General features: G+C 51.5%; 4 protein-coding genes across 4 annotated transcripts; 2 read left to right on the forward strand and 2 right to left on the reverse strand.

The window, feature by feature from the left end:
- Nucleotides 1–848: 848 nt before the first annotated feature.
- Nucleotides 849–1,903, reverse strand: G6M90_00g032150 (uncharacterized protein; the record flags this gene model as incomplete). The annotated part of the gene is made up of 2 exons (XM_066130101.1): nt 849–1,665; nt 1,776–1,903. The coding sequence occupies 2 exons, from the start codon at nt 1,901–1,903 to the stop codon at nt 849–851; spliced, it is 945 nt and encodes a 314-aa protein (XP_065986304.1).
- A 585-nt stretch (nt 1,904–2,488) lies between these two features.
- On the reverse strand, nt 2,489–4,369 carry G6M90_00g032160 (uncharacterized protein; the record flags this gene model as incomplete). The annotated part of the gene is made up of 3 exons (XM_014687665.1): nt 2,489–3,528; nt 3,582–4,286; nt 4,348–4,369. The coding sequence occupies 3 exons, from the start codon at nt 4,367–4,369 to the stop codon at nt 2,489–2,491; spliced, it is 1,767 nt and encodes a 588-aa protein (XP_014543151.1).
- A 5,531-nt stretch (nt 4,370–9,900) lies between these two features.
- G6M90_00g032170 (uncharacterized protein) lies at nt 9,901–10,420 on the forward strand (the record flags this gene model as incomplete). Its single annotated transcript, XM_014687666.1, has 2 exons — nt 9,901–10,091; nt 10,174–10,420. 2 exons carry the CDS (start codon nt 9,901–9,903, stop codon nt 10,418–10,420), a joined length of 438 nt encoding a protein of 145 aa, XP_014543152.1.
- An 887-nt stretch (nt 10,421–11,307) lies between these two features.
- lip2 (Lipase 2) lies at nt 11,308–12,394 on the forward strand (the record flags this gene model as incomplete). The annotated part of the gene is made up of 2 exons (XM_014687667.1): nt 11,308–12,223; nt 12,291–12,394. 2 exons carry the CDS (start codon nt 11,308–11,310, stop codon nt 12,392–12,394), a joined length of 1,020 nt encoding a protein of 339 aa, XP_014543153.1.
- Nucleotides 12,395–12,478: the final 84 nt, after the last annotated feature.

The following is a 12,478-nucleotide window of genomic DNA, read 5'->3' on the forward strand; positions in this document are numbered from 1 at the left end:
CCAGTTGGAGGAGGATGGAGTTGTTGGAATGGTTTATCTTGTCTTTCAAGTTTCGGACATGGTGGATGCGGGGACACAGATGCGGGGTTACTCTCCCACGCGCAGACTGAAATTAGTATGCCCAGGCTCCTCTTTACACTTTACATGTAAATGCGTCCCGTCCGAGGACTGCAATATTATGCAGACGATCATTTTGAATCCATTTAGGCATATAATAATATGATGTGCCTTTCTAGCATGTGGTTGGTGAGCTCATTCTCCGAGTCGTATGATTACCTACGGCTCGATGTGATGTTCCAATTGACTTGACATGATTACTATCAAACCTGGTCTGGTACCTGCCAGTGGAGCTCCATTGAGGCTGACGGCCCGATTTTAGCGCACATGCACAAACCTTTCTCGTTCAGGGTCCAGGTCCAGGTCCAGGTCCAGGTCCAGGTCCAGGTGGATGCATGTGGTGCCAACGTACGCGGAACGTACGCGGATAGACTAAGAGGCAGAACCCCTAGTTTTGGACCGTGGCTGCCACCTGGGGATGGTGATGAAATCAATCTTTTGACAGGCACTATTCGCTTGATAATTCGGACAAGTCGTTCATACAAGTATAAGTTATTTTGACTTGCTACTATGAGAGAATAAACGCCAAGGAACAAAGATGCAGCAGAATTACGAGACAAGACTCAAGGCAGGCCGCTGTCTGTATTACATATATAGACGTAATGCCCATCTACATCTGTGCCTCATTGCATCAGTAGATAGATGCCCAACATTTCCCCTGTTCCGTCAAAGAGCATGTCTATCCTTGCGTGAAAGCGCTAGTTTGAATCGTAACGGCCCTAAAGAAGCTGTTAGGACGGCACATGGAAGCCGTACTTGTCGTAATTGAAGTGTTCTAGGCTAGGTATGCTTTCAGCCCAGCCGTCATCTATATCCCCAAGCTGCCAGTCGTCTCCTACCCCAAACATGCCCGTTCTCCCAGCCAGAACGCTCTTCTGCCTTTCTTGATACTCGACCGCCACATCCGGATGTGGTACCCAGACAACCCTCATCCCAGCCCGCCTCCCAGCCTCTACCCCAGCTATGCTGTCTTCAAAGACCAAACATTCGTTGGGCATGATGGCTTTTTCGCCATCACCCACGGCTGAGTTCAGCGACTGCAGCGCGACCAAGTATATGTCGGGTGCCGGCTTCCCTCTACCCTGCCGCACTCGTGCATCATCGCCCAGAACCCGCTTGTCGGACTGAAAGAAGCCAAGCAGCCGTCTCGTTTCCGGTGCCCTTGTTTTCAAATCGTAGCTGTGGCTTTTGGTGCTGGATGCCAGGGCCAGCTCGACCCCGTTTCCGGAAGAAACATTACGTGCACGGCTGAGGTTCGTCACGAGCTTCTCTGCTCCGGGAAGTGGCCTGCAGTTCGGAAACTGCAGTCGGAATTGTTCAGTCAACTCACGGGCGAATTGCTCGCGGGAGATGGGCAACTTGGCCCAGTCGTGGAACACGTCGCCATTTGTTGAGTCTGGAACACCCATGAGCTGAGCTCGAATCGACCGAGTAAAACCGGGCCGTCCATACTTCCCAAGAAGTTGGTTTGTGGAGAGGGTAATAATGTCTTCAGAATTGATGAGAAGCCCGTCCATGTCAAAAATGCAAGCCCGGATGGCGGGGAAGCTGGCGGTAGTCTCTATTAGCATCGGGATATACAGTAGTCTTCTCACGTCAGGTAGGCACCTCAAGTGCCGCTGCCAACGGCCACGCATGGATGTCTCTGTCAAGCTCACTCACTCTGTGTCTTGGGAAGCCATGAGTATTGGATGACGACCAACTCCGAATCGATGGTATCGGGAGCGAAATGAGCAATGAGATCTGAGCAGATATTTGGGTCCTGGCCTTCAATCTGCAGTGCCATCTGCGCAAAACGTCCGATAGTTTGATATCCAGCAAATCAGAGTTCGTGTTCTGAATATGCCGCATCTCTCTAGCATATGGTGAGACCACATGTCGGATGGCGCGTGTTTTTTGTGTATGTTTTCAAAGTACATGGGATCCATGGACTGAGCCTTTGTCCGACTGCTGCAGCGCGACCCACTAGTTTGGTACCTGTGGCGGGACATTGCACTGCTGTATTCATATGGTGTCCACTTTTTTTGTCACCAGACATTTTGGCGTTCCTCATTGGCGGCCCTAATCATACAATGCGCCAGCTACTTAAGTATGCTGATGTAAAGTCTGTCGATTGCCTTATAAAATTGCACTATTTCTCGACCTGAGGCTCCATAGGACACAATGACAACGGGTATCTTCTCTGACGAGTACAAGTTTATCCATTTCTACGTCTAGCCCGTATCGTGTTCTTTTCAGCCAAAGAGAAAGATGGCTCTCCTCTCGAAGATGCGGTGCCCCTGGCATTCCGATTTAAACTGCACGTGTCCTTGCTAAGAGTACTCCGCATCCGTTGGGTACCAGCAGTCTCATTACATGTTGAAACACGTGATTACACAACATAACTCGCATCTTTTTCGCTGCTTCCAAACGCCCTGTCTCGTCCAACGCCGTGACATACTTTCCAGAATCTCACCCAAAACTGCCTCATTGCCGGCAAGTCCCAAAGATAAAGAATGTAGGCAAGCAGAGTGATTGGAATACACAAGACAAAAAACCACCAAAACTTGACTCTCTGCTCAAGGAGGTCAATATTCATACTGAACAGGCTGGAGCTAAAACTAAGAGGAATGAAGAAGGTTGCAAGCAAAGTCAATTTCTTCAGTCGTTCAGACTGCTCAATGGCTTTACGGGATTCCTCAATCGTAGCTTTGTTCATTGCCAGAGTCATGCCTCGAGTGCACATTTTTGACAAGTCGATGCAGCGAGCACAGAGCTGTTCGTAATCGTTCAATAGGCCTTTGGCTGTGAAGGAACTGTCGGAGCTGTTGGACCCAGATTTTTGGACCGTCTCGATCCCTGGCATCTGCCGGCGTTTGCCTACACTAGAATTCGTAGGCCCAGCACTTTTCGGCGGTAGACGTGCTTCCACTTTGACCTCATTCAAAAGATGGCTTCTTCGCTCGGCCAACTTGCAGAGTGCAGCAATACTATCTTGCAGCTGCCGGGCGTGTCGATTGAGAATGTTGGACAAGTATTGAAGAGTTCCCAATGTGTCGGTTAGAACTCCTTTGACTATGGCGTTCATCTGGGTTTGGATTCTAGACTCGATAAGATTCAAGAACTGAACTTCGGAGAATGCGGCATGCGCGAACAATGGGATACACATGGAAAGCGGATCTTGCGGCGCCCGACGGGCCAGATCGACAAGCGCAATCAGTGAATCGTACTGCAAGGGAAGAATGACGCCGCTTTGTTGAACTTCTGCCGAAGCATTCGCATCTGGATCTAGACGATTGTTGGTGGTTCGAAATGCCATCTTGGGGTGGTGCTGAAGGACTGGTAGCGGTGTAGCCTTGGATTCCAAGTGGCAGGTCCATGGCCCCGGAGGAGATTTTTCCAACGGTCTACCTTGGTCCATCCAGGCAATGACTGAATGCACATATCAGAAAGTGTCTTGTTTGTTACGTAGCTTTGTCTCTTACCAGCCCAGCCTCCATCTCTTTTCACAAAGCACAGTGAGATCCATTGTTCCATCACAGAGAACCTTGAGCACACAGTGGAGTACTCGCGCACCAGCGAATCTCCGCAGCAGACTCTAGTGGACCCAAGTTGTTGTGTCTTGTATGTTCCGAGCTCCGTGGATTCATCCAACCGCTGCGACTGAAGATGCTGTCTTCCGAAATCATCGCGATGAAGAAGAGTGTTGACACAAAGTCGAAATATGTTATTTGAACAACTTGCCAGTGATGGGATGCTGTATGCATGTCGGTCAATGCTCGGGGAAAGAAAATCCATATGGCGCCTAAAGAATTCCGGATCAATCTTGTATTTGCTCCCAATGGCAGCCACCCATGATGGTGATAGGAAGCCTCGAATGAAGACTATTTGACCGAAACCTTCCGCTGGACCAGAAGTGGCAGCGGAGAAGGCTTCATGCTGCCCCTGGTTATAGTGTTGCACGTCCCACTCCTTCTCATCGCTATTGTACACCACAACCAAATCGTGAGACTGTTCCGACTTGGAAGCGAAAGAGGTTGCAGCTCCTCCCGGCTTTGCCGAGCTGAGAAGACTACGTTCTTGTAGCATCCATTCGCCAATGTCTGCGTAGTTGTTTCCCGGGAAGGCAGAGGTGCTTGAATATCTCCTTGAGAGCGAGATGATGGCTCGCGTGTAATTTTCGGGTGTAACTGTGTAGACCAAGATTGGTTAGGCCATGGATTGTGAGCAAAGGTCAGGACGAGGCCTTACTTGCCGACTTTCTGCGGTCCATCTCCTGTTCTGTCAATACGACTAGCACCAGACTCTAGTAGCATGCCCCGTAGTAGGAAGCATAAATGTCAACGCGTTGACGGGTCGAGTAGCAGCGTTGGTTATGTTGCAACTTCGGGAGGCTGGCAGCGCCGCACACTGTCAGCATTTGGTCTTTATTTATCATGAGGGGGATTGGCTCTGGGGCATATCGAGGATGGCGCAGCGGCTGCAAGAGCTCTTGCGCTAATGGCTCAATGGCACCAAGATAGGACCCACGGGGATTGGCCACACACTCAGTGTTGGAATGTGCCCCCAGCCTGATCAATTGATACTTAGTAGGCCCCTGGCTTTGGAGATAATGGGCTGGGACGTCCCGAGCCGCCCCTTGAGCTTAGTGCCAGCTGAACACTGATCGTTGCATCAATGTGGTGTGAACACGACGACCTGAGGTCCCTGGTTCCAATACCCCCGCCACAGCACACGCCATTTTTAAATCAACCCTCCGCAGCTTTGCGGACTGTCAGAAAAGTACAAGACCAGTAAATCGCATCATTTTTGTTTTTGTGAAAGAACTAAGCTTTCTTGCACTCCAGATTGAAGCATGTACGTGACCTAGCGGACTGGTTTTAGTGTGGACGCCCTTTGATCCCGGCGACTATGGATGGGAAGGCGCAGGAGGAATTTACTAGTCCCATGGGTCGGCCGGCGCAGCCGTCTCAGATTGCGAGCTGTGTCGTGTTTCTGGCTTGTACGGATACCTCGTGCGTGAGCGGGCAGACGGTGCACTGTAATGGCGGCGTGGTGGTGAATGGGTGAGATATTGGAACTTTTGACGCCATGGTTGGTTTGGTCATGTGGCGGCATGGGGAAATAGACTGCCATGGGGGGCTTTTGTTAGCCTTTGGATGTTTGTCAGTATGGCCCTTTTATGACTGCCTCGCTGATGGCATTATTGCATGTTGGCATATCTGCATGTCGTGATTGATCTAATCCAGCAGTTCTTATGCATGCTGTTGCTTTAATTTGGCACACAGTCAGTCGCCTTGGCATGATGAACCTGGGCTACGAGTATACAACACAAGTTTATTTTGTTGTTTACTCCGCTGGCGTATTTGAGACGCTCTGGCCTGTTGTATCCCATACCCCCAGGTTCAAGGAGAAGAGTCCAAGTCTAGGCTCTTGCACGCGAACTTGGATAAATTCGCATAGTAGCCAGCCCGACATGTCTCATGGTTAGGAACCGCAGGCGTCAAAGACCATACGTGCTGCCGTGGTTGCCAACGATGGAGTGCGTTCCTCATTTTGGGGAGGAAGACTTTGATGCACGGAGTCGGAGTCGATATCCAGGACATGTAAAAGACGGGCAAGAAACGGGCGGAATTCGCTGTCCTTGGTAATCGATTCGACCGCCCTTGAAAACTCGCCCATGATTTCTCGCTTGGGTATCGAAGCTCGGCTCAAGCCGATGTAGATTTCTTCCACCGTCTTCCGATGATCCACGACAGTTTACTCTCTCTCCATGGAAATACCGACGAGGCCGTAGACTTTATCCCGCGGGTCGGTGCACTTGAAACGGCTAATCTGTGGGAGCCGAGCAGGATAGATAGTTGGCGGGTATGGCTGGTTCGGAATTCTTTCTTTTCCTCGACGACAACCAACGCTCTGGTTGCCACGACATCATCGACCTCTCGATATTGCTCCGAGCCCATGCGCAATTTGAAGCGCAGCCCTTGGAACATGGCGCACAAGCGCTTCAATGAAGCCAACTCTAATCTCTTGCTTCCATAAGGGATGGTGATGTCTCTTGCCAGCAGGATTTATTGTACAACCCATATTCTTGTTCACCAGACGTGTCCGTCGATGGATCGAAAGGTCTATATTCGTATCTGGATCTAGTTATATAGAAACGGCCGGTCAAGCTGAGCCAGTTACTTCCTGGGTACATGGCACTTGTCATTTCCCCTTGAACTGTATACAGCTCGGCCAAGTGGCTTGTTCTATACACGGGATTAATAGTGCCCGCGTCTCTGTTGTCAAAGTACCACTAAAAGAATATTCGTCGCTGGCCAAATTTCCGACGGATGACGTATTTTGACCGTTTAGAGGTGGCCTCTTTGACAAGAATCAGCCATACAGTCGTCTCCCCGAAGATGATAGTCCGCGTGGTATATTAAACCACCAACGTTAACCCTAACTCATTCACGGTGCATAAGGAGCCTAATATTATTTTCATTAGGCTACTGATATACTCTCCTCCTGGAGTCCTAGTAGTAACATGGCATCTGCAATTGAATGCACGCCGCCTTCGCTCTCCATCCATCAAGACTTACCCTATACCATTCTGGAATTCGAAGGATCCGGAGTCTATCGCTACTACTTCAGGAACAATCATGGCTTGGACAAGACGGATGAGATGATAGCGGTCCTCTGAGAAGATGCTCTATAGCTCAGATGACAGAGAATCATCATGGCTCATTGCATGTGAACCACGGGTCCCCTCCTCGCTTTGTTATAAGACAGTTGTTCCATTCATATTCCTTGCGACGGTTGTGCCGCGGAAAAGACGGATAGACTTGGCCGCAGAAACAGTTGAGCAATGCTGGAAGATCAAGTAGTGCACCGCCACGATGTACGGAATGGCAGTCATGCTCAGGCAATCCATATACGCTTCAAAGAAGGATAGTAGCATCACAGATGCTTAGGGTGAGAGCCGCGATGCTGATGCGGAGCATACATCAACAACGGCAAATGTTTGGCATGCGGAAACACATGCAACGCCGAGGACCACGTGTCCGTGATACAACATCCTTCTCCCCTGTCTGTAAGCTAAAGATGGAGAAATAAGCTTGCATCCTTCTCCCAGCTCTAGCCATGTGGCGCGCTTACTATGAAAGTTGTCGTTGTGTCCTTGGGAAGATGGCACTGCTAACCAAACGCCAAGAGTGACGGAAATGCTGTGTGTACGATCCGCTGACATGATAATCCTGTTTTGAGTCTCTCCACGTGCGCAAATGGGACCTTTCTGGGCGTCTTTCAACTACGACTTGTTCCTCTGAAGACTAGGCTGCGTGGGTTTCGCATGCAGGCCTCCTCTTGGTCGGTTCTGCCCGTGTCCCCAACTGATTACAGTTCCGCATCACCACGAATCAGGGATCAGGATGACCAGCTTGCCTGGTTCGGATTCAATATTCAGGCGGGGGCCATAGCCGCGGATTGATTAGCGGTGCTGCGAGTTATGGCGGCTTGCTGGTGCTGTGGGCAAACGTTCTCTGTGTGCCTGGTGGCGCTCGCCTCGCCCGAGCAACCCGCCCAACCCTGTATGAAAGGCACCAAGTGCTTGACCAGAGAGAGCCGTAGTGCCTTTGTCAGGAAAGACGGGCGATATGTTGACGCAACGTGAAGCAAAAAAAAAAAAAAACCAATATCGACCTGCAATGGACCACCATTTTTACTGGCGATGGGCGGCCAAGGTTATGGTCTCTTTGGCGTGCGGTGGGGAAAGCACTTGAGGACTCCGTACCAAAGCCGCCGATCCGGCTGAAGCCATTGCCCATTGCCAGCGGCTGGAGCTTGTCATCATGCATAAGCAGAGCGAGGGGACGTCACAAGATCATTCGCTGCTTATCCTGACAGATGTAACAATGGCCCTGCACCGGGTCGCCGGGCAGTCGACGGGAGCGTTGCCGAATGCACCCTCATTGTTTGCCTCAGTGGATTGACTCTGTGCTGTGGAAGGTGCTGTTTGAGCCGAAACAAAAACACGCGAGCATTGCCGAGAAATCGAGAAGGAGCTTAATCAACAGGCAGCAGACAAGAAAAAACTAGATAGATGGTCAGATGTAGATGCTACGTGCATCGCCAAGAGTCGACTCGCCAACGGCTTATGGCAGCTTGAGACCCTCGTCTATTTAGTTAGCGGGCAACTCGCCAAGACAAGCCGACACAACAGGTCGAGGTGATGAAGTCGGACATCGATTTCAAAGCCTATGGTAAGGAGCCCGTATAATTGAGGCATCTCGAAAGCTGGCGAGCGCCAACTATATTTGTCCAAGTGATACAAGTAATCAATGAAAATAAAAGAGGCAACGGCATGGTCGAGCAGTCGGATCAAGTTCAATTACGTGGGAATTACGTGGGAGATGGCGGATAAGCAGGAAGAAAAACGGAGTCGTGAAGAGGTCGCGGTTCAAGGTTTCAATGTTCATGCCGACCAGCCCTTGCAGCTGTGGCCAGCTGAAGCGACGGGCAACACCCATTGGTCTGTTGCGTGGGTGGCGCTTGCCGGAGTAAGCTGCTATTGAACAAGGCAGGAACGACTGCATCACTACTCCGTATTGCGCAGAGGCCTTCCCTTTCCCCTCACAACTCGCAGCCCATCATGCATGTCACCGTATCCAACGACGAGTCGCTTTCCGACCGAATCAAACTCAATTGGGGCTGCTGTTATGGTCTGCGACTTGACTGCTCCGAACACGCCCCGGCTTCCGTTTTCCACCGTCGTGCCTCTCTGCTCTGCCCTTCCTTCTCCAAGTCAGTTTCTGCTGCTGTGACACCCATCGCCTCTTCTCTCCACACGCTCTCGCTACTCCAACCACCTACTTCAGCGCGGTTCCAACGTGACAACCATGGTGCACAGGCCAGCCCTACTGCAGTCTTCGTATCTCACGGAATAATGTCCGGGAACCAACCATCTTTGAGCTGAACCCTCGGCGTTTCAAGGCGACGAGGCCGGGCCGTCGTCAATCAACACCGGGGTTCCATGGGTTCGTCCTAGGATGCCCCCTCTTTGCTTTGAGAACTTTCTGTACAAGACTAACCCCGAATAGACTGGTATTAACGGGCAGACCCAACTTGCCCCCGCCGCAATAGCACCAGCGCCGACCCAACACTCTCTCTTGCTTGCCTTTCACGTTGCCTCTGGACTCAGACCCAACATCCAGAGCACGTTGACCTGCCTCATATGGGAGGTGGTGCATTTGATAGGTGGGAACCGACCCTGGGCCAGAACCTGAGCCCCGGCTCGGTGCCTTTTGCCCTGCTTTAGTCAACGTGCCCAGTTGTGGCCTTTCTTCTCGCGTCCGCCAATATCGCCCATCACACCTGTGAGATTCGATAAACGGCTAGTTGACTCAACTCGAGTTGCACAGCTTATGCATGGGCCCCTGCCCATGTCCTCGATGGATTACGGAGTGCTGCGTTGAAAGCACTAGTGACACCTTTTGCAAACCCAGCCTCAGGGCCGCACCGCGTTGAGGTTGTATTGAGCATGCTGCCGGCTCGGCTGCATCCGCCAAGAATCGCAACATTGCGTCTTTTGAATGATCCCTCCGTCTAAGCTCGTTCCCAATGCCCCAGTAGGCTAGTGACATGGTTGTGCTTGGTGGTCCGTTGGTCTTGTCTCTCATATATAGACTGCCTCTGCCATCTTCAACCCGGTGGACTGGCCCTTGTCTTGTCACCGACTTCCCGTAGGACAATCCTTCGCAAATCACACTCAAAGTCGCCGATCGTATCCATCAAAAGTAGCTCTTTACCTACCTACATCTCAAAATGAAGGCCGCTGTTGTTCTGTCTTTCGTTGCCGCCGCCGTTGCTGGCGCTATTGAGCCCCGGGAGGGTCACTGCGGTGGTGACAACTGCGCTCGCCAGGTCACTGGTACCCGTGATGGCCTCACTGCCATTACCTCCCGCAAGAACGACTGCTCCAACTTCATGAAGACCACCGTGGTCCCTGAAGCTACGTATGTTGCGAATCCGGACCCTAATACGGGACCCTCGCTGCTCCCAGGCATGGATGAATCCCAAGCTAACCACGTCAAACAGCACCGTCACCGTCACCATTACTGTTGACGCTGATGAGCCCGCTTCCGTGACAAAGCGTGATATTGAGTATCGTGCCGCCACTGAGGCTCCTACTGCCGTCCCTGCCTATGCTTCCTCTTGCAACAATCCCGGCAAATACTCCTCTGCGTGCTCCTGCTGGGGCATCACCGCTGTTACCGTAACCGCTCCCGTTCCTACCAAGACCGCAACCGTCACTTCTACTGCCGACTCCTGCGAGGACTTGTAAGCTGTTTCACAAGACTAGTTGGAGCAGACATGTGTGGTTTTTCTTGTTTTATATAAAGGCCAAGTTTCGTTGTGTTTCTCTGGGTTGGTCGTCCTCATTTGGCGCCTAGCCCTGGACGACCCGTTAGGCAGCTGATGGGATTTATGAACGGATATTATGACGGACAAACGACATCTGAGACGGCTTAGATGACAGATCTTCAGTCCAACTCCTACACTGTAATACACAAAGAAATATACCGTCCAGGGTCTCAGGTCCTGGCATGTTAAACCAAACCCTACAGGTTCATCTTTTCATGGGTGACGATCCGGATACGGCGCCATGTGGCAGCGCCGAACACTCAACATGTGGCACACAAGGCCTGCAGGGTCAAGTTCCATGGCTCGTGAGCATCTCGTGTATGAACAGCGATGTGCGCTACCCGAGGACCTATCGCACCTAAAGTTTCAAAACAAAAACCGATGTCGGCTGTTGAAACTCCTGGATCAATTTGAAATTACCACAGTAGTCTCAGGATACGCTTCTCGGCTAGCCAGGTCCTCTACAATCTTTCCTAGGTGGTTTTATTTGGGATTTTATCATGTTTTGTTATTTCCAGTCGAGACATTGACTTTTCTTAGCGAGATTTCCGTACATGTTTTCGTCGAGAAATAGGTAAGAGATGCGGCCACGATTACTGTCGATCACCAACGCGACCGCCCAGCCGCAGCCATTCATGCCTCAGGAAGATTATCGGAACAAGCCGCGAGGCAGTTTCATCCAATCTCGCTTTTCAGATGGCTTTACTGGCTGCGCCGCTCACTATAGACGTCGATCTGCGTCTGCCTCTCTGTCTTAGATAGCAGCGACGTTGTTTGTCTAGACCCATCGCAACCTTTGTCACCATCATGATGCTCAGTGTCTTCCGCATCATTACCACCTGGTACCGCCCTCTGCTCGTCGCCCTGTTCAACCCCAGCATCCCCTTCCATCTTCGCTGGCGAACTCTCCTCCTTCAGCCCATCACACTGCTGACCTACTCCATCAACGCTCTTCCCTACTTCTTCTCCCGGCCATTTACGGTCGAATACCTCCCCATCTTCCCCTCGCACGCCATCCGCGCCATCGTCTTCAAACACCCCGGCACAGGAAAAGGCCGCTCGCTCCGGCCTCTACACGTCGAAATCCACGGCGGTTCCTTCATTGGCGGTCTGGCAGAGAGCAACGCACGCTTCGATGAGCGTCTCGCGAAGGAGACAGGCGCAGTGGTCGTCAGCATAACGTACCGCTTTGCACCGGAACACACCTTCCCATGCGCCATAGACGACGTGGACGCTGCTATAAAATGGATCCAGGAGCACGCCGAGAGTCGATGGGGCGCCGACGCTACCTTGATGACAGTCAGCGGGTTTTCCTGCGGCGGCAATCTCGCCATGGCTGCTACGCAGCAGCGCAACTGCCAGGCGCCGGCACGAACCTCCTTCAAAGCAGCCGTTACATTCTATGGTGCGCTGGACCTGCGACTGGAACCAGGGAAGAAGCCCAAGCCCGCCAACTATCCCAAATCGGATCCATTGCAGTTTCTGCTGCCACTGTTTGATGCGTATGCGCAGCCAGCGAGGGCCAAACACATGGATGATCCGCGGCTGAACCCCGTTCTGGCAAGGACGGAGACGCTTCCGGAGAGGGTGCTGTTGGTGGTCGCGGCGATTGACATCTTGTATGCGGAGCAGATGGCCTTCAAGGAGAGGATTAATAAGGAGGCAAAGAGGGATGTGGTTGAGACGTTTGTTGCGCAAGACGGATTTCACGGGTATTTGGAGGGTGAGTTATTCACGGTGATGGGTTAACTTGGCGCTTTTGTGAATGAATGTACTACTGACGAGATTAGTTCCCGATGCGATTTTGAAGAAGGAGGTCAAGGATGAGGCGTTTACGAGGGCCGTGGAGTTTTTGAAAAGGACGTATTCACTTCATGGGTGGGATTGGGCGTGAGATTACCTGGTTCTGTTGTGTTTTTGTACTCTACTTGATGTTTTTGGTTTTCATGTGTTCATTTATAGAGGGCAATTTGAGACC

The sequence above is a fragment of the Metarhizium brunneum genome, chromosome 2 (genome assembly GCF_013426205.1).
Source record: "Metarhizium brunneum chromosome 2, complete sequence".
NCBI classification, from domain to species: Eukaryota; Fungi; Ascomycota; class Sordariomycetes; order Hypocreales; family Clavicipitaceae; genus Metarhizium; species Metarhizium brunneum.